The sequence below is a fragment of the Musca domestica genome, unplaced genomic scaffold (genome assembly GCF_030504385.1).
Source record: "Musca domestica strain aabys unplaced genomic scaffold, Musca_domestica.polishedcontigs.V.1.1 77, whole genome shotgun sequence".
NCBI lineage: Eukaryota > Metazoa > Arthropoda > Insecta > Diptera > Muscidae > Musca > Musca domestica.
The window spans coordinates 2,030,034-2,052,754 of record NW_026712400.1 but is presented as its reverse complement, the minus strand read 5'-3'; the positions used below and the strand labels follow the sequence as shown (position 1 = coordinate 2,052,754).

The 22,721-nt window shown below is 35.9% G+C and overlaps 1 protein-coding gene across 13 annotated transcripts in view; it reads right to left on the bottom strand.

Annotated features, from left to right (window-relative positions):
* LOC101901314 (pneumococcal serine-rich repeat protein) overlaps nt 1–19,185 on the bottom strand; it is a 520,206-nt gene extending 501,021 nt beyond the window's left edge. For 4 of the 13 annotated variants that reach the window (XM_059130601.1, XM_059130595.1, XM_059130598.1 and 1 more), the window contains exons 1-2: nt 18,342–19,171; nt 3,047–3,497 (exon numbers count right to left, since the gene is read on the bottom strand). In XM_059130601.1, the coding sequence (XP_058986584.1) occupies nt 3,047–3,058 (12 nt within the window). In that variant the 5' untranslated portion in view covers nt 3,059–3,497; nt 18,342–19,171. Of the gene's footprint in view, nt 1–3,046; nt 3,498–18,341 lie in introns of all 13 variants that reach the window. The other 9 variants (XM_059130604.1, XM_059130600.1, XM_059130605.1 and 6 more) reach the window with 4 other exon arrangements.
* Nucleotides 19,186–22,721: the final 3,536 nt, after the last annotated feature.

Sequence of the window (22,721 nt, the reverse complement as noted above, 5' to 3'; positions counted from 1 at the left end):
TTGAAAATCTTGACCTTTTGTGGGGAATGGGGGGTACTGGAGGCAGTGGACTGATATTTCCCATCTCCGAACTCGATCTAAGTTTGACAATAATATTACGATGTACCACGGTGAATTTGATGAAGAATAGTTTTGTCTTTGACGTCATATTTTAAAAATGATGATAGGGTGAATCTCACACAAAGTATGGGTTAAATCCTCAGGTAAGATTTATTTAAAATTGTTTAAAATTTGGTAATTGAAGTTCGTATTGGATACTACAGCCTAAGACAGAAAATTGTCTATGCAGGTCCAGGTCTTCGTATAGGTCCCATATATCAGTACCTCCCTACATTCGGTCTTTTAACCAAAATTGTTTGAGATTTCGTATTTGAAGTTCGTAATGGATGCTACAGCTTATGACAGAAAATTGTCTATGCTGGTCCAGGTCTTCGCACAGCTCCGATATAACGGTACCTCCCTATATACGATATTTTGATTTAGCTACAATATTCACCGTTTATTTCAAGTTTTTGAATTTGAATATGGTAATGGCTTATGACAAACAATGCCTATGTAGGTTCACGTCGCATAGACCCCAGTATAACGGCTATATTCGGTATTTTTAAAATTTAAACAGAATTTTTTAAGGATATTATTTTTTGAAAATTTCCAAATTCGTTTCAAATGGTGGAGAGTATTGAAATTTCGGCCCGGCCGAACTTACTGCTTTTTTAACTTGTTTAGCTCTACTTTTGTAATCTGCTGGATTTTCCCTGTAATTATTTTATGTGTTGCACAGTGTAATTAACCGATGTTAAAAATGTTGTTTACATCACCTTGTTTAAGGGTAATTTGGCTAGGGGTTCTCAAAAATGTTTGCTGGGTAATATTCCCAAAGTTCTGCAATAACAATACAAATAACGATAAACTATAAATCTTATCACAACAAACTTTACTATCATTCTTGTTGCTGATAGGTGGGTTTGGGGCTACAGATATCAAAGCAAAACAATGTCTGTTAACGCCCTTCTTTTATTAAGTCAGTTAAAGATGGTGGAAAGTGTGAAAAACAAACATTTTTAGTGTTGGCATAACATTCACTTAACATACAAGTATGACATCAAAGAAATAAGTGTGTGTGTGTGTGTGTGTCTGCGGTATTTGAACACAAAAGCAAACGCCACAAAAGCAAACATTTGGACAGACAAAAAGGTAGAAGTGACAAAAACAAATTGGAAGAAATAACTGAATTAACAAAGGAAAGGTCAGATTGTTCAGTGGCAAGACAGGTAGTCAGTTGAGATATCTTTGAAGTGGGTTTTGTTTTCCTATCTCGCCTTCTCGAAAGAAAATCGTCAGGCACGCGTTACGCAAAAGGTGAGAGCATTAAACCTGTATGTGTGTACACACTTGGCTTAATGTCTATTTATGCAACACTTAGGGTGAGGTTTGATCCTGACATCCTTTTGAGTACACTTTCTTGTGTTTGTTTTTGAGGTTAAAAGATTATATTTGTAATCTGGGTCTTTGAAAACGATTTGAGATGGTAAATATGGTTAATATAAGTTATACAGCACCTGTTTCGGAAAAGCAAAAAAACAAACAATATAAGAAGCAAAATAATTTGCTCTTACATAACTGAGAAATAGAACACCAGATACAAACTTTTGTTTATTGAATGGAAGCAAAAAATGTCGGAAATAGCATCAAATTTTAGAATAACTTTAGATTTGTTCGCGTTGTTCACCTTTGGCACAAATTATGGCCTTCAAACGGCCAATGAAACCGTCACACGCTGCCTGAATGTTGCTCTGCGGCACTTTTGCCCACTTCCCGGCGAAACGCTTGCTTGAGGTGATCGACACTTGGGTATTTTTGAGTGCCAACCTTGGTTTTTCCAAAATACTCCAGACACAATAGTCCAACGGATTGGTATCCTGGAGATTTTTGTGGCCATTGTGCGCTGAAAATGAAGCGAGGAGCCTCATTTTGTAACCATTCTTGGGTGACCCGTTCTGAGTGCGATGGTGCTGAGTCCTGTTGGAATGTCCAAGGTCTGCGGCCAAAATGTTTGCACGCCCAAGACTTTAATATACGCTCCACAATATTTTCGCGATAATATTCGGCATTTATTCTGATTCCACGGTAGATTAATACGAGCGGAGAGCAACCATCGGCGGCCCAGACCATCACCATTGCCGGCGCTTGAGTTCTGGTGGCCAGCCGAAGTTTTACATTTCCAGCTGACCTCTTTGGCATGTAAACACGATCATTTTGTTTGTTTACAAACTGCTGGACAACGAAAGTTTTCTCATCGGAAAAAACCAAATTCGGCAGTTCACCACTTTCGGTCAAGTGAAGCAACTCTTTAGCTCTTTGGAGTCTATTTTCTTTCTGTTGCGGTGAAAGTTCTTGCACTTTTTGGAATATCAATGGCTTTACCCCGAGCTCATTTTTCAATATTTGCCGAATGGAATATTCCGATATGTTCAGCTCACAAGCCATTTTTCGGCCACTGTGACGAGGGTTTCGATCAAGTCGCTACTTTACTTTTCGAACCATTTCTGCTGATGTTGCTGTTTTCTTCCGTCCACTTCCTTGATGTCGGGCTACGCTACCAGTATCACGGTAACGAACGATGGTACGAGACACAAAAGATTTATTCACTTTTATATGCTGGAGTGCTCTAACGATAGCCACTTGTGGTTCTTCAGCCAAATATAAAGAAATCACACTATCACGCTTGAATTCCATCACGAATAACTTTTTTTCTGGAAAATGCTCACCAAAATGCTTATGTACGCTTGTAATTATATTTTCACTGGAATAACAGCTGACGGACGAGTGGCTTAGAAATGATAGCAGTCTGAAGTTGGTTTCAGTTTTTTCATCTCATCCTGTATATTTATAATTATTTTAAATTTAAAGTTTTAATTTTTTTTAATTTATTTTTTTTGGCAAAATTTTTTTTCTTTACCTTTAAAAAATAAATGGTCTGTCAATATTTGCAGTACAAGCCACATATTTTATAGACTGAAAATAGTAATCTTTTTTTTGTACTTACCGGATAATACATTCCTTGGGGAGGAAGAAAAAATGCCCCTGAGCCCCACAGTTTGACGGCTTTACGTTAATAAACGGCTAAAAGATGAATGTGTAAAAAAAATCCCAACTGACTGGCTTTCGCTCGACGCTCTGTTCTGGTGTAAAACAGAACACAATATTTTTCCAAATATTGTGCTGTATATAATAATGGATTCTTGTTGTTGTTGTTGATGTTGGTTTTTTTTGGTACTTAGGTTTATTATTTTATTATATTAATAGAAGACATAGAGTTGTTATCTTTATACTTATACGTGTTGCTAGTTGCTTTAATTATAAATTAAAGTTGTTGTTTTTTTTCTCTTTTTTGGCACACAATTTGTTTCTTTTACACAGCAAAAAATATATATATTGTCTTTTTTTATATATATATAAACAATTATTGATTGTTATAATACTTTGTGGTCTAAAATCTGCAATAAAAGAGTAGTATTTTTAAGTATATATTTATTTCAATTCATAGAATGAATTGAGCTCAACATCCATGTTTTTGCACTGCACTGTACATTTGACAGTCAACATGTGACTTTTTTATACCCCCCACCATAGTAGCAGGTCCACGTCTTCGTATAGTCCTCATATAACGGTACCTCCCGTTTTTCTGTATTTTGATGATTTTAGCGACATTATTCACAGGAATTGTTTGAAATTTGGTATTTGAAGCTCATAATGAGTGCTACAGCCCATGACAGAAAATTGTCTGTGCAGGTGCACACCTTCGTATAGCCCTCATATAACGGTACCTCCCGTTTCTCGGTATTTTGGTGATTTAAGCGACATTATTCACCGGAATTGTTTCAAATTTGGTATTTGAAGTTCGTAATGCATACTACAGCCTTACACTGAAAATTGTCTGTGTAGGTCCACGCCTTCGTATAGCCCCCATATAACGATACCTCCCTATATTCGGTATTTTGATGATTTTGGCGACATTATTCACCGGAATTGTCTAAAATTTGGTATTTGAAGTTCGTAATAAACTTTACAGCCTTAGACAGAAAATTGTCTGTACAGGTCCACGCCTTCGTATAGCCCCCATATAACGATACCTCCCGATATTCGGTATTTTGATGATGTTGGCGAAATTATTCACCGGAATTGTTTCAAATTTGGTAGTTGAAGTTCGTAATGGACACTACAGTCTAAGAAAGAGAATTGTCTGTGCAGACCCACGTTTTCTTAAAGCCCCCATATCCTCCCGATATTCGGTATTTTGATGATGTTGGTGACATTATTCACCGGTATTGTTTGAAATTTGGTATTTGAAGTTCACAATGGATACTATAGCCTATTATAGAAAATTGTCTGTGCAGGTCCACGTTTTGGTATAGCCCCCATATAATGGTACTTCTTTATATTCTGTATTTTGATGATTTTACCCAATCCACATGTCAATTTTCAGCTGATTTGGTTGGCAAATGTGGCAGAAACCTTTAAATTACCGAAAATCGGGAGGTACTTTTACCATCTAGGGCTATACCAACTGGTGGATCTGAATCATTTTTTTATGCAGGGAGAGAACCATGCTACCGAGAACCCCAAATGTCAAGTTTATTCTAATTTGTTTGAAAATTGTGGCAGAAACCTACAAAATATCGAAAATCGGGAGGTACCGTTATATGGGGACTAGTGGACCTGAAACGAATATTTTTGCAAGTAGAACACCAAATGGGAGATATAATTATTCAAAAGTTTGACAACTTTGTGGGGTAGATACACAAAGGTGTACCCCGATATATCCCATATATTTTGTTAATAAACATATTTGGAAGTGTGAAATTTGAAGAGAATTGGGTTCTAATTTCGCATTTTCTGATAGATTTAATTATTCAAAATTTTGTCCCTGTGTGGGGAAGGTAGCAGAAGGGGAGGTCCTATCATCTTCAAGCCTCACCATGCGTCGCTAGAATTATTGAGATATGTAAAATTTGAGTTATAATTATTCAAAATGTGAGTAGGCGGATGTATCCCATATCCATACTAGATCTTGTGTTGGTTGAAATATTAGGATGTGCTACGTTTAAGAAGAAACGGATGCCTAAATCGCCTTTTATGAGCGTCATGGTTATTAAAAATTTTTATCCATTTTGGGGGAGGTGCTGGAAGAATTGGTCCGTTCCATCTGTTCTTGATACCAAATGTAGCGTTGGTAAAAGAATTGAGATGTGTCAAATTTGAAGAACCTGGGGCACTAATTTCACATTTTATTAGAGAGACGATTATTAAAAATTATGAAGTGTACCTAGATATCCCATCTCCACACTATACCTTTTTTTTGATAAAAATACTGAGATGTGCGAAATTTGAAGAAAATCGGACTCTTTTTCACATTTTATAAGAGTTATAATTATATTGACCCTTTGTGGGGGATGCTCTTGATGGAATGGTCCGATATAGTCAATTTTCGTTCATGACCTAATACTGAGAAGAATTTTGGGATTTGCAGAATGCCGATCCTTTCTTGTTCTGCGAAACATTTTAAACCTTTGTGGGGGGAGATACCAGAACGGGTGGACCGAGACTGTTCATCTCCGAGTTCGAAACCTGATTAGAGCCTTAAAAATACTAAATGAAGTTTTTACTGTTACATCATCAAAGCTATGTTCTATATATATCAGAGTAGGAACTAAGAGATCAAAATATTTAATACCAGAAGGTAGAATTGCCACAACGCTGATTCATATCCATATCCAACTACAAGTGCTAAACTTCAGACAATCAAGTTTAAAAAATGTCAAGAGAAAATATCTAAAATCAGTTGGTACGTTATATGGGTTCCATACGAAAACGTGAACTCACGTGGTCCGTTAAAGAACTCTACCTGCCTACTGACAGAATAAACATGTATGCAAAATTAAAGCTTTCAAATGCTGTCCGTCTGGATGAGCACGATAACACTCGAATTGAGTATCCAATTGAGTCTTAAGATGTAACCCTCAAATAAAAATGTTTCCACTAATTATTTCAACTCGTTTCATTTTTAAATCTCCCAAAGATACCTTTAAATGCAAAGAACACTAGTTTAGATTTGACCAAGAAAAATAAGTCTAGATGGTCCTATTATCCAATTCTCAGTTTGACTGCGAAGAATATTTATTGAATTAAACTTGATTTTATTTCCATGACTTATAGAAATCGCAAATTCGTTTCTGTCATGGTTACGACACATCTACATTACATTTACGATTGTCTAATTTGACCTTCTGTTTTTTTTTTCACCTATTTTGTGAAGTTTTGACCTTTAGTCTCTCTCTCTCGCTCTGTCTTCAGCAATGCACAATTTCAAGCTTACCCCTTGCCACGCTTCTGTCTGCCACATGGTAATAATTTGCGTTTGTCTGTTTTACAATTCTTTTTCGATTTCCCTTTTTCTGTTTCTTCGGTGTGCAAATTTCGCTCCTAGTGCATCATTTCGAGTATTTTAGTAAAAAGAATAAATCACATGTTCAGAGTTTGTCTATAGAAAAACAGTCGCAGCAGCGAGAACAACACCTATTATTACAACAACAAAGAAAAGGAAATTTTTAATAATAAACAGACAACTAAGAATGCGACATAAACAAGAAATAAAGATGCAGGAGAAATACACAAATACGAATGGAGGAATTGCAATCAAATTCAATGGCTGCTCAACTAATCATTGTGGGAACAAAGAAAGAAGAGGGGCACTGCTAAGTACATGTGGATGTTGATGTGTAAATATGTAGCTGGGTGAAGTGGTGGCAACAATGGAGACGTGCATTGCATCCACAAGAAGACCAACAATGACAGGCTAACCAACACATACGTAGATAAGGGGGTTAAAGAGAGGGGGGCCCAGTATGAGAGAGAGAAATACAAAAAAAACCTACCTACCTCGCCACTTGAAAACATGTGCAGCTCATGTGGAACAACAAAGATGAACAACAAAACAGCGGCAGCAGATGTAGCAACAACAACAACTAACTAAAAATAACTTTATTTTCGTATGAAATGAGAATGAAAACGAAAACAAAAATTACAACTATAACAGAAACAACAACAGCAGCATAGTAGAATTCATAAACACATGGATGAATGGCTGCTGTGTGGCTGTTCCTCATTCGGCAAGGGAGAGAGCAAGCAAACGAACGAACGAGAACAGATGTATTATCTGTATGGCCGACACACGAACAGTGTGGAGACTGGCATCTTCGCTGCCACAGAGATGCAACGCACATTTGGTTGGTTCTCTTCTCTTTGCGAGAGCCCAAAGAAAAATATGAATCAAACACGGAGAACAATTTGCATGCGAGATAAAATTTGTACAAGAGATTAGAGATTTGCTTGTGTTTTCATCCACATTACTCTCCTCAGCAATGGACCAGAAAACAAACAGTAAAAATAAAACCCCCATCCCCATAACATTAAGGGATGAAAGAGCAACGTGAATTGGCAATCAAAAGAAAACATGGCGAATTGCAAGAATGAAAACAAAACAATTGTAAAATAAATTACAGGGGGTTGATGAGGTTGGAATTATAGTAGAAAACAGTGGAGAGACAAATAGGGGATGGACGAGAATGTAAGAAGATAAATGGAAGCTGAAAAACAGAGAAAAGACGACAAATACAGAATAAATAAAATAGAAGAAACATACACAAAAATTGTCAAACAAGCAGAGAAGAGGAAAATAAAGCCAAACCAAACCGAGCAACATAAATTTATGGCATGTCATTTAATTAAAGGCGATAGAAAAAAGAAGGTGCGGAAATAAGGGCTGAGAGTAATTTTAACAATAAGGCCATGCCGTTATAGGGGCAACCGCCATCATTTCTCGTTCATCATTATCAGAGATAAGCCAATTTCCAATTGTTACAATTATCAGTTTTGTAGAGTACTCGCGGCCGCTTAGCATTTTATGGCTTTTCTTTCTTTCTTTTAAAACCAGCAAATGGAAGATTTTTTGCGCCATAATTTTTAGAAATTTATAAGTTTGGAGAGAGAGAGAGAGACAGGGAAAAAATTAAATAGATACGTAGTTATTAGGGGGTGCTGAACAAAATGAGTTGGTGTTTTGTTTTTACCATCACTGAAATGCGTGTATAAATCTTTATAAATAAGAGTAGTGAAATGACAGTCATGGTTCGTTGGCTTGTGAAAATGCTGGGTTAATGGAAATTCGTACTAAACATGTACGAAGTGTACTAAAATTTACGAAAAATGTAATACTTTTTATGGGACAAACGGAAAGAGAGTCACTGATGGAGTGCAGGTATTTATCGTCCGACAGGTGTTAAAATATGTATATATATATATATATATATATATATATATATATATATATATATATATATATATATATATATATATATATATATATATATATATATATATATATATATTATTCACTTGGCTGAAAACCTACAAGTGGCTATCGTTAGAGCACTCCAGCATATAAATGTGAGTAAATCTTGTGTGTCTCGTACCATCGTTCGTTACCGCGATATTGGTAGCGTAGCCTAACATCAAGGAAGTGAACGGAAGAAAACAGCAAAATCAGCAGAAATGGTTCGTAAACTAAAAAAGAGACTTGATCGAGACCAGCGTCGCAGCGCCCGATAAATGGCTCATGAGCTGAACATTTCAGAATATTCCATTCGGCAAATATTGAAAAATTAGCTCGGGGTAAAACCATCGAAATTCCAAAAAGTGCAAGAACTTACACCGCAACAGAAAGAAAATAGACTCAAAAGAGCTAAAGAGTTGTTTCGCTTGGTCGAAAGTGGTGAACTGCCAAATTTGGTTTTCTCCTATGAGAAAATATTCGTTGTCCAGCAGTTTGTAAACAAACTTGTTAAATAGGTCAGCTGAAAATGTGCACTTTCGGTTGGCCACCAGAACTTAAGCGGCGGCCATGTTGATGGCCGCTATCCGCTCGTATTAATCGACAGTGGCATCAGAATAAATGCCGAATATTATCGCGAAAATATTCTGGAGGGTGTATTAAAGCCTTGGGCAGGCAAAAAATTTGGCCGCAGGCCTTGGACTCAGCTAAATCGGACTAAGCTAAGTCTAAAAATCGGTATTTGTAGGACATAATGGGTTCTTGCTCTTGTGGTGAAACATTGTATGTATAGGCCCACCTTTGGTATAGCCCGCATACAAGGGTAACTCCCCAATGTTTCGCCACCGAATCTAGAACCCATATGACCCACAAATACCAATTTTTGACAAATCTGTGGAAAAATGTTGCAAAAATCATCAAAATATCGGGAGTTACCGTTATATGGCGGCTGTACCCAAACGTGGACAGATATATCTCATTTGTAATAACAACCATCCTAGACACAATACAAATTGTTCTGCCAAATCCTAAAGTTCTACGTCAAAAAATGTGGTCTGTATTGCGATTTGAACAGACAGAGAGACAGACAGATATCGTTAAATCGACTACGAATTTTATGCTGATCATGAGTATGTATAATTTATGGCGTCTACGACGAATTCTTAAGGATGTTACAAACGGAATGACCAAGTTAATGTATCCCGCTTTTTAAGGCGTGGGGTAGAAAAATGAAATTTAGTGTAGTATATGTAAATATAAGTTAAAATTAAAGATTTCCTTTTGTCCTTTATTAATTTTTCATATTTGGTCGAAATTAATATACATATCAGGACAAAATTCTGCGGGAGATGTGTGAAAATTTCATTCAAAAAATATTGCGTATAAAAATAAAATAGGGTATAAAAATAGAAGTTATAGGAAATTCTCAAACTTTCCTAATTTTTGTTTGCTTAATTTTATTTATTCTCTTAAAACTTATAATTTTGAGAAAAATGGCGAGGCATTCGATAGATCCTTGATTAGAAAAAAATATCAGTCAAATATTGACAAATAGAATACTGCGAGATTGCACCAGCAGTGGAAAACATGCACAACAGTAGTATATGCCTTATAGCATACTACAGCTATATACACTGGTGGCCAAAACTAAAGCAACTTAAATCGCAAAGACAATAAATGTCCTGTAACTTTTACAAAAATAAACAAATCGTAATTATTTTTCCAGTTTTAAATGAGGGGTTTAATTCACTTTTAAGAAACTAAACATAAAAATACAAAAATAATTTTGAACGAAAAATAATATGTGGAAAACTAAAATGACCCAATTTTTGCTTGGTCAAAACTAACGCAACTTTTGATTTTTTATTTTAAAATAATTAAATTTTGGCTAGTTGTCGATAGCATAACCATTATTTTTGATAGCAGCTGCACACCTACGAGGCATTGAATCTATAACACGCTCAATTTGATCCTTGGGTGTGCTTTCCCAGGCACCCCGAATTCTTTAGAAAATGTTGTGCTTATTTATTTCCGAATCTCGCTTGATCTTCCTATCTACGATACTCCAAAGGTTTTCTAAGGAGTTTAGGTCAGGTGATTGTGCCGGCCATAACAAAACATGAATTTTTGACTCCCGCAACCAATATTTGACAAGTTTTGATACAAGTTTGGGATCATTGTCATGCTGAAACACTCAAATCAGCCGAATATTTTACTCAGCGTAAGGGAACAACGTGATGTCCAACACATCTTTGTAAACAAACCGATCCACAACTTCCTTTATTTTATGGATAGGCCCAAGTCCATAGAAAGAAAAACAGCGCCACGCCATTTTTGACCCTCCCTCATGCTTCACTGTACCTTTGCAACACTGCGGCTTGAGTCCTTCATTTTTTGGCCTTCTCACCGTAAAATTTTTCACGTCTGAGCCTTTAACATTAAACGTAGACTCATCCCAGAAATAATGTTTTTTCCATTGAGCTTGATTCCACTTAATATTATCGTTTCCGAAAGCCTTTTTGATTTTTTCAGATATAAATGGTTTTTTGATGTCTTACGGGCATGCAGACCAGCTGCCACTACTCGTCTATGCACTGATCTCGAGCTTATATCCAATGATTGCTCTCTCACCAATCCAGTTGAACTCTTAAATAGTTGTTTTTTATTTCTCTCACAATTTGTGGATCAGTACGGGCTGAAGTTTTTCACGGCCTTCATCCGTTATAGACTGTTACTACTGATCCAGTTTCAAAAAACCGACTTAGTATACAGAAATAATTATGAAGTCACATAAATATTTATGAAATATTTCTTGGAAATGATTTTCTGTAATATGTTGTTTTGATAGTCACTGATAATTTGCTGTTTTATTCAGGTACTGTATTTTCTTTTAGCTATTTTTTAAATTTTTTTGGGCAGTACTTAAAAAACGAACTGAAAAACACATACCGTTGCAAAAAACTTCTCAAAAAGGATTTATGACAAGCGAAATTGTCGAAGGAAGCAAAAAGCGATAAATATTACAGTAAAAACAACTGAAATTGCAGCGGTTATATGAATGTACAACAGAGTTGCTTTTGTTTTGTCCAAGCCAAAATCGGGTTAATTGACTTTACCAAACATTATTTTTTATATAAACATGAATTTTGATTTTATGTTTTAGGTTTTTAAAAAGTGAATAAAGTACCTAATTTAAAACAAGAAAAACTTTCTCATTTTCTTAATTTTTAAACAAGTTACAGGGCATTCATTCTCCTTGTAATTTCAGTTGCTTTAGTTTTGGCCACCAGTGTACATCAGGTTGACAGTAGCAATACCTACTTTTCTGCTGCCTTTACTAATGCGACACACATTGCCACAACTCAAACTGATCCAGAATTTATCAAGAATGGAAATGACATTCTAAGGAATTTCTAAAGAAATATTAAACATTGCTGTCAAGTTAACAGTTCTATGGTCAAATTCACAAACATCTTCGAATGGAAAATGAAATTCCTTTGATACTACACCAAGGTGTAGACGAACGGCTAGGTTTGCCATTTTTCCGGACAAAGAAGTTTTTATTTGACTTTGACAATGTCACTTAACAAACTTGATAGAAATTGACATGAGTATTCAGACAACTCTAACTTAGCACTAAAAGCAGTCATCGTTTCAACATGACTTTTTAAATAATATAATGGACAATTTGTTATGAATACGCAAAGGCAGAGAAATCAACAACTCTAAACAAATGAAATTCCTGTCATGTCAAAATCAAAGTCTTGCTATTCCATAGCAAGGTTAATGTCACAATCCTGCATAAATTTGTGTAAAATTATTCAAATGTATATATACACTTTAAACTAAATTTGTAACTGAAAATGAATGAAAAATCAATATTTGACCTAAAATATGGGCTAAATACAATTTATTTCTAGAATCTCACGATCATCACAAATTATTTCACTGTAATGAGTTTGTAACTCAAGATCTGCTTCTGTGGAAACTGTTGTCTTCATCTAATGAAGTTCCCATCAAAATCGTACCGAAATCGCTTTCCAAAATTTTCTGTTTTTATATCTTTCCAGTTTTTTTTTTCTTCTAATCCCTTCCTTCTTCCCCATACACACGCACACACACACAATGGCCAAATAATAATAAACCATTTAGACAATTAACTGCTTGAACTGTACAGAGTCAATGAACGTCGTCTACACCCAGTCTGACAAGAATCTAAATAAACATACCTACTTCATGTACTACATGGACAGACAGCACAAGCAATGTTTGCTTTTCGTACTTCATCAAATTGAGTGGAATTCGAATTCGTTTTCACGGTCCGACGTTTGTCTATTGACAAGTCAGAATGAGAATTTCGATTTCATTGGGATTTATGTATTTGTTTTTACACATTAAAGTCATTGTTGTTTTTGTAATGGTAGCTAAGATTGAAGAGCAGCCCTTTAGAAGATTGTCTACAGGCAAGCTACCGAACGGAGAACTGTAGATGGTTTTCTATTTAAGGATATCCAGAAGAAGATGAACTTGAAACTTAAAATACGTGTATAAACTTTTCTACCTGTGGACGCTTATCCAATGGAATCTGGGCAATTTGTATGGACGAAAACGACCTACAGAAGGGTTCTACTTTTAAAGGAGGATAGAGGGCACTCTACTTATAGAATACTCATTGCAGATCCACCATTAAAAGAACTCCTATTGACAATCTTCTATCTATGGAAGACAATTAAAAGAAATGTCTGATATCCACGGAAGAGTTGTAGGAGGTACTAGATCCATATAAGAGCTACGGAGTGTTGTTCTATACCACAAAATTCCTTTTCCAGCTGAAATATGTCACAATCTTTAAAGCCATCACAATCTAGATGTGTGTAATCTAAGAGTATAAAAGAAATCTTCTAGATCCGCAAGTCTTAATAGTGCTCATAAACTAGTCTTTGGAAATAATCAAATTCGTATGCACGAATGCTTGGGGAGGTAGGTACTAGAGAAAAATTTGGATCTAGAAGACGCCTACGAAAATTTGCAATTAGGAAGTACCTAAACACAAGTACAGTATATCCGCGTTTTCCTTAAGGCATAAGTTAAAGTATCCATGTAAATATCGGGAAAAAAATCTGCAGGAAAGTTACAAACTCATATAGTCCTTAAATAGGGACGTACGCAGAAATGCATTCCAAGCCATTTCGTCCCTTCCCTAATAGGTATATATTTTAGATCGGTATAAAATGAAAATACAATTTATAAACACACATATTTTCTCTAAACCTGGATTCAGTTTAACAAGTAAAAACGACATAAAGTTAAGCCAGGTCGTGCTTTTAATACCCTCCGACATGTGAACACTCGGCAGGTGGAAAAATCTAAAAATAGGCGATCCCTTAAATCCATGGAATTTGAAGGTTCTATTTTATTTGTATTACCTATTCTTCAAAATACTGAAAATCAGTTTTGCATTTTTTTTTGGGAGGAGCTACTGAAAACCCGAATTGTGAAATTACTGCTGGTTTCGTTGGAAATGGATGCATTCAATATTCCGAAAATCAACAGGTTTCGAAAGATGGGGCCACATAAAAAAGTTGACCGTCATCGATTTTATAATTATTCGCAAAGAAGCCGAAATGTAAAACTAAAGCTGATTTGGTCGGAAATTCTGGTCGAAACCTTCAAAATTCTGAACATGGGGATTCTACTGAAGCGTGGTATACAGGTTCACGACAATGCAAGAATTGTTTTTGCTCTCTGGAAACACAAACAGCCAAATAAGGATATTCGGTTGTGAAAATTCAAAAATACCTAAAATACGGAGATATAGAGGGACTATACAAGATCGTGGACACCCGCTTGCAAATCATTGAATATTATTATCAAACTGTGTGCTCTATTCTATGTTCAGTGACGACGTTCAGTTTTTGGCTGAATGGTTTACATAAATAAGCAGAATTGTCGAGTTTAGAGCGAAGATCAGGCAGAAGCATTGCGAATGATAGCTATGCATCCAGAAAAATATACAATTTGGTGTAGTGATGTTGAAAATTGTAACGTAATACAAGAGCTTGACTTACACGACATGCGGCTACCACAAGACGGTGCCCCCATGTAACAATGGACTTAAACCGGCGAGTTCTGTGAAGAAATTATTCCACATTCGGGCCAATTTAATCCTGCTATTTAATGCCTTTACGCTTTTTTGGCTAGGTTAAAGCCCACGCATTCCAAGATACCGGCCCAAAAGTTGGAAAGATTACGCCAAAATTGGACCAAGCGTATGCAGCACTTGAGGGGCAGTCGCCGTTAAAATTCGTATGAAATAATCTTTAGATATTAAATTTAATCCTGAAACCCTAGGATTTTTCTGTTTTTATTTTTTTAATGTTTAAAGTTTAGATAGAATCGAATGATTATTTCACATTTAACCTTTTTCGTTATTAACAATTTTGTCAACTTTGTGGATGAAGTAACAGAAGTAGCGGGCAGATATATTCCAACTTCACACCAGATTTTGGAGTGTATGAATCGGACGCTTATTAGGCATTTTATGAGAGTTACATTTTTGAAAGAGTCGAAATTGTCCATTTTCGCACCGACCTCCTACCACACCTAAAAATATTTGGATTTGTTACGTTTAAATAAATAAGGATATTACTTTCCTGTTCAATGAGGTAAATTATTTTCAGTGAAAATTTTGTCATTTTGTAGGGGGAGGTACCAGAAGGAGTCGACTGATCTAACATTACGATGTACAAAGTTTTAACGAAATCGGATATTCCCCATAAGAGTTCTTGTACGCACCAGCCGGACAGATGGACTGACATCCTTTGGTCAACTTCAAATGTCCTGAAATGGATTTGGTCGAAAGAGACCTATGGTGAAAAACTGTTATTTTGATGAGACAGATTTTGTCCATATACCCCCTGAAATTTATAAATATGCACTAAAAATGTTAAAAATTGTGAAAATCAAAAGAATCCGGGACTAAAATTAAAATGAGAACCTATATAGCTCATTTTCAATACCAGACATACTCGTATTGCAACAAACGCCTGTGTCAACATTTCATTTATTCATTTATCTCGCATTTTGTGAACTGTATCATGATTTCAACAGTCCATCTGTTACCCCTTAACCGATTTTTTACACTCCGAGAAATATTTCGAACAATATTTCAGGAAGTAGGCAGAGTGGGTCCAGTGGGGATACGGTACCATTGAAATGATCATTTTGTGTATATTTTAAATGGGCAGACAAGTAAAAACGCAGCTAATTTCGGCGGGCCGAATTTTTAATACCCTCCACCATTTTGAAAGAACTTGACAAATTTCCAATAAATTTTGTCGAAAAATGTCGCTCAAAGGAAAACATTTAAATGGGGGCTATACGAAGACGTGTTCCTGCATAAGCAATTTTTTGTCATAGACTTTAGTGCCCAGTATTAACTTTAATACGAAATTAAAAACAATTCCGGTGAATAATGTCGCTAATATCAAAATAGCGAATAAAAGGAGGTGCCGTTATATGTGGGCTATATGAAGACCTGGACCTACATAGACCATTTTCCGTCATAGGTTCTTGTACCCATTAAAATCTTCAGATACGGAATTTGAAACAATTCCTGTAAATAATGTCGCCAAAAGCATCAAAATAACAAATATTGGCAGGTACCGCTATATGGGGGCTAAAATCATCAAAATACCGAATATTGGGCGTACCGTTGTATGGGAGCTGAACGATATCAGACAATTCCTGCAAAAAAAGTGGCTACAGTCATCAAAATACCGAATATCTGGAGGTACTGTTATATGGGGCTATACGATATCGTGGACCGATGTAGCAAATCTTCGAACTTGACCTGCCTGCAGACAAAAGAATGATATGTGCAAAATTTTAGCTTAACATCTTAATTCGTTGTTGCTAATATAATCAAAATATTGGATAAAGGGCTATATCTGAGTTATATCAAGACCTGGATCTACGTCGACAATTTACCGTCATAGGTTGTTGTACCCATTTAGATCTTCAAATACGAAATTTGAAACAATTCCGGTAAATAATGTCGCACAAATCATCAAAATGCCGAATATTGGAGATATCGTTATATGGGGGCTATACGATATTTTGGACCTATTTAGACAATTCTCTTTTAGGGGGTAAAGTACTCAGAAGGAACTACTTGCGTGGACTTTCAGACAATTCCACTGAATAATTTGGCTATAGTAATCAAAATACCGAATATAAGGGGGTGTACCGTTATATGGGGCCTATACGATATCATGGACCTATGTAGCAAATCTTCGAACTTGACAAAAGACTGATCTGTGCTAATTTTTAGCTTCCTATCTTAAATCGTTGTCGCTAATACTATCTAAATACGGGATAAAGGAAGGTACCGTTGTGTGTTGGCTATATGTAGACCTGGACCAACATAGACAATTCTCCGTCATAGGTTGTTGTACCCACTACGAACTTTAAATACAAAATTTAACGTAATTCTGATAAAATAAAATGTCGCCAAAAAAACTCAAAATACCGAATATTGGGAGATATCGTCATATGGGGGCTATGCGTTATCTTGGACCAAAATAGACAATTCTCTTCCAAGTGGCAAAGTACTCAGAAGGAACTTCTTGTGTGGATTTTCAGACAATTCCACTGAAAATTTTGGCTACAGTCATTAAAATACCGTTATATGGGGCTATACGATATCGTGGACCGATATAGCCCATCTTCGAACTTGACCTGTCTGCTGGCAAAAAAGACTGATCTGTGCAAAAGCTTAGCTTTCTATCTTAATTCGTTTTGATTCTAGCGTTATTACAACATGCGGATCGGCGGGCGGAAGGGAATAAATCGTAGAATTTTACGCTGAACTATTATTTCGATGAGTTACAAACGGAATGACGAACCTAATATTATACCCTCCATACTATGTATGGTAAGGGGTATGAAAATAGGATTTGCATTAATTCAATGCATGTGGGCTGTGATACAATCCGACAAGTATTGTTCTGGTAGAAGTCATATAGCAACTCTCCGGAGCCTTGAAACCTGGTGTCACCGATGTCGCAGCTTCTTTGGGGGATGTTAGAAACACATGTCATGCAAACCATCTTAAAATACAATTTTATTTTAAAATATTCACTCGCTTTGTTTCCATCACTGTTTTTTTTTTTTAGTAGTTGTTGCTTTCTCTCATCTTTGCTTTGGTATCCTGTTGTTTTTCTACACACGTTTTCATTTTATTTTGTTTCATTCGTTCGCTTTACATTTACACAATTCGATTCTCATTTTTAGCAACATAAAATATGAAAAACGCGAAAAACAACACAATATTCATCCATCAATGACAAGCAGAAGAGGATGCCTGCCTGCTTGCCTCCTGCCTGTCGACGACGTCTGTTTTGCTGCATTGCTAGGCTGTTGTCAAAAACTGAAAAACGCGTCGCAGCCGCGTTAGGCAGACAGGGCATGTATTCTTTTATTCTTTGTTTCGTGTTGTCGTCTGTGTCATTCATTCTTCTTTCTTTTGGGCCGGATGAATTAAGAGAATGGCAGATATTCTATTTTTATATATTTTTTCACAAATTTTAGCTTTAGAATTTCCCCCAATAACAACGCGATGTGTGGCTTTTTGTGTGTGCGTCTGTCTGGTGGCAAGAGCAAAATTAAATCTTAAAACGCAGACAAACAGAGGAAAACGAAAACGGGGATGGCAAAAACATGTGTACGAGGAGCTTCAATTCATTCTATGACTCTTTTTTTTTTGTTTGTTTCCAAATGGGAAACATGCTGGCTGAACTGGTCTGGTACAGCAGCATCCATCCAGTCTGCCAGCCAACCACCCAGCATAATTTTTTTTTGTTTTTCTTGTTTCGAATCATTTCTTCACATTTTGGGATGTCATCTCTCATGTATTTTTTGTTACATTCCCTTTTAATCACAATTTTCTTACATTTTTGCTTTATTTTTTTTTTTCTTTGTAGCAAATTGAGATTTGTTTCGCTTCACCAATTTATTTTACAAAATTTTAACACTGGAATTTATTTTAGGTTTCAGACGCCTATTTTCAGAGATTATGAGATTGTATGCCGGTTTTGCTTTGGTTTCAGCTAATGGAGGATACTTTTTTGCTTTGGAAGATTTGACGCTATAGATTTTAATCGCAATTTTTGTGCTTTGTTGACAAGACGGCTGTTTTATTTATTATTTTCTTCTTTTTTTTTCAGATATTCAGACTGACTGACAGACAGAGGCGACACTCACTTGAAATTTCACACAAAGGCGAACATTTGATTTCGATTTTATTTGTTGTTATTAATTTGTTTGTCGTTTTGTTGTTATTACTTTTTTCCGTTTCAGAATTTTATTGGAAATTTTTCATGCTTCGCGGCTATAGCTGATGATTTTGAGGTGATGGTGCTTTTGTTGTTAAAATAATTTTAAACACATTGGCTTTTGTGCGTTTTTATGTTTTTTCCTTTTTTTTGACAGCTTTCACAAAGATTTCCTAAATATTATTATTTTATCCGACTACAATTCAATTTCCGTTTATTTTTATTATGAATTTTTAATTTTTTTATTCTCTATTCACTCCGCCGCGGCACGACGTGTTTCAACTTGTGCGTCAAAAATACAAATACAAACAAATCAAGTCCATCACAAAGAGAAGAGATGGATTTCGTGAGTAATTTGTTTTGGCTCTGCTGCTGCTGCTGCTGCCGTTGAACGGCATTCATTTGAATTGAGTGTGGATTGTGTTGGTCGGCTTCTGTGAGAACACCATGGGGGAGAGTGGTTGAGAGCGAGCAAGAAATTGTCTCTTTCTCTCAGTGACTGGCGTCCACAAAATCCACAACATACAACAGTTGTATAAAAATGTAACCAATAATTTGACAGTGTTGCCAGTTTGGTGTGTGGCCAACTTTTAATTTAAAACATTGTTGTTTTTGTTCCTTCAAAAATACCATGGAATTGTTGGATTTCCCCAGAAAAGTTAATTTAATAATTAGGTGGGTAAATTGTAATCGCATGAGCCATGCAGACGGCTGCAACGAGTAGGAATAACTCATTCATACTTGGTGTCTTACATGATTTTTGTTGATGCAAATCGTTTGGTTTGATCTTCAAGGGAAGATCGCATGAACGTCTGTTTTGTTCAGAACAAACGTTGGTCGAACACGTGAATTGAATTGAGAAATCACAACTGTGATTTTTATACCCCTCAGCCATATGTCTAGAGAGGATACATATTATTTGGGAACAACTATAGTTTAGTAAAAACTCTTCGTTTTTTCGAATTTTTTTCCAGAGATAGGTATTTTTACCCTGATGCCGGAAAACAATTTTTTCCGGGACCCCAGATTTTTGACCCGAATGTTCGGGTTCAAGATCCGGGCGAGACCAGGATTAACTTACCCGCATGCAATATAGATATCGTTTGAAAGCTTTTGACAATGCCTATCCGCTAGTTTAGTAAAAACTCTTCGTTTTTTTCGATTTTTTTTCAGAGATAGGTATTTTTACCCTAATTCCGGGACCCCAGATTTTTGACCCGCATGTTCTGGTTCAAGACCCGGGCCCAAACGTGCCTCATCCAAATTACGGTTTTACACCTTAGGTCTCTTTGGACCAAATTTGTTTCAGGACATTTGAAGATGATCTAGCGATGTCCGTCTGTCTGGTGCGCACGATAACCCTCGAAGGGAGTATCCGATTTAGTACAAACTTGGTACATCGTAATATTATTATCAATCTTAGATCCAGTTCGGAGATGGGTAATGACAGTTTTCAAAAAAAAAATATTTTACTGCACCGATACAGAAATTATAACCCGATTTTTGTCTAACTTTGCAAAGCCTAATATTTGCATCAGTGCTAAGTCAGGTGCGAGATTGAACAATATCGGTCCACACTATCAAGTACCTCCCCCACAAAGGGGAAAAATTTTGAATATACCTGAAGCTCATATAACGCGAAATTAACATCCGATTCCATTAAGGCTAGGAACATTTCAATATTTCCATCAACACTTGATCTGTAATAAAGATGGTACATATCGGACCATTCCTTCTGGTACCTCCCCCACAAAAGATTAAAGTTTTGAATAACCAAAGCGATCATAAAATCGCTCGTACCAATATGTCTACTTACACAAGATCTGCTGTGAAGATGGGATATATCATATATATCACTCCTCCTGCTACCTCCCCCACAAGGGGTCAACATTTTGAATATCCACGAAGCTCATAATAATTATAATTAACATCTGATGCCATTCAGACGTATATATCTCAATATTTCCATCAACAAAGATCTGTTATAAATATGGTAGAGATCGGACCATTCCTTCCGGTACCTCCCCTACATAGGGTTCAAGATTTTGAAATGCAAAACGGTCAAAGAAAGCGAAATAAGTATCCAACTCCTTCTCTCTTTCTATTTCATGCATACAAACATTTTTGCTAACACAAGATCTGTTGTGAAGATGACATATATCTGCGAACTCCTTCTGATACCTCACGCACAAAGGATCAGCATTTTCAAAACAACCTGCTTTATCTAAATATATCTCTAAACCAGAACCTGAAACCTGTTTTTTGCTTAAAACTGGATATATATGTTCGATTTTCTTGTAATTTTGTCGATACAAATAATTTTATCTGTATTATACTTCTGTCGAATATATCTGGTACCTCATGCACATTTTAACATTTTCAAACCTGGCACGTCACAATATTTATATCATATTTATTTAGGTCCGATACGGTCCGTTACGATAATGGCAATATTGGCCCATTCCTACTGAAGGTGTACATCTGTCGGCAAAACCGACTGAGACTTTTTAACTTGTTTACTTAAAAAAATGTCCCTTAAGTACTACTGAAACTAATCTAACTTAGCCAAATCGTAGCCACAGGACTGCTTGCCCTTTCATCTATATCTGTGTGTGGGTCATAACCTTTATTGTATGACATTGTATCGGAATAAGAAATTATTTGTTTTCTGAAAAGCAAAAAAAAATCGATACTAATAGTTAAAAAAATAATTAACCCTAAAATTATATTTTATTTAGTAATTTTTTTAATTGCTTGACCATTTTTTGTTCATTGCCGTACATGAATAAAAAAACTTACCATTCCATTCCTCTCTCTTTTTATCTCTCTTTGATAAATGTGACTGGACTTACCTAAGAAATAGAAAAGTTAAATATATATTATTAATGCATAAAAATAAATAATATATATTTTATAAAAATGATTTGAGTCATACCATATAATGGAATGTATATCAACTTAAAAATTATTAAAATTTATAGACTTAAGTTAGGTTGAAATTGAACTTCCCAGTATTTCTCAGTTCCCTCCTCCCTGAGGCTGTGAACTTAAAATATAACCCTAGGATACAGTATTTTTTTTAAACATGACATAAATAGCAGAAAGCCTCATATTTGTATTTGAAGTACAACAATTTTTTACGGATGATTTGTTCGTATTTAAATTTTGCCCAATGGCGCAGAAACCCAGAATGGCCAAAATAACTGGAACAACACAAACAAGACAAAGGCTAAGGCTAAGAAGTTCGTGGGTGTTACAAGGATTATGTTTTGTTGTGTATTTAGCTATGGAGATGGTACGGCAAAGACTTTTTTCCACGTAACCGAGGGAAAGAAAGAGAGAATAGATAGATGTGATTACAATATGTTTGTATCTATACAGGGTGTGCAGAAATGAATGGTGTAATCCGAAAACGATGAAAAATATCACAATTAGGAAAACAAATTATGAATGTTATAGCAATATTTAATTAATACAAGACAAGTGGTTTCCACTTGGCATATGCGGTCACGTGTGTAAAGGAATAAATAAAAGTGATTTTTATACCCTCCACCATAGTATGGAGGGTTGTCTTTCCGTTTGTAACACCTTGAATTATACATTTTAGACCTCACAAAGTACAGGGTTGCCCATTCCAATCGACGAGGCTTGTCCGCAGGCAACATTTTTTGCGTCAATTGAATTGTGTACGGGAACAAATGCAAATCAATGCGAAAAATCCGTTGTAAAGTGGACCGAGCCATGCCCAACTGCTGAGAACAGCGTTTTTGGGATGTTCTTGGGGCTCGTACGGCAGCGATATTCTCGGCCGATCGCCTTGGTCGACGTTTATACGGCCTCTTCGGATTAGAAAGAGCCTTACCAGACGAAAATTTTTCGTATAAACGCTTAATGGTGTTCTTAGAAGGCGCACTTCTCACATTTTTTAATGTTTTAAAAGCACATTGAGTTTTCACAATTTTCAACTATTTCAGAGCGCTCGCGTGGCGGGTATTGGT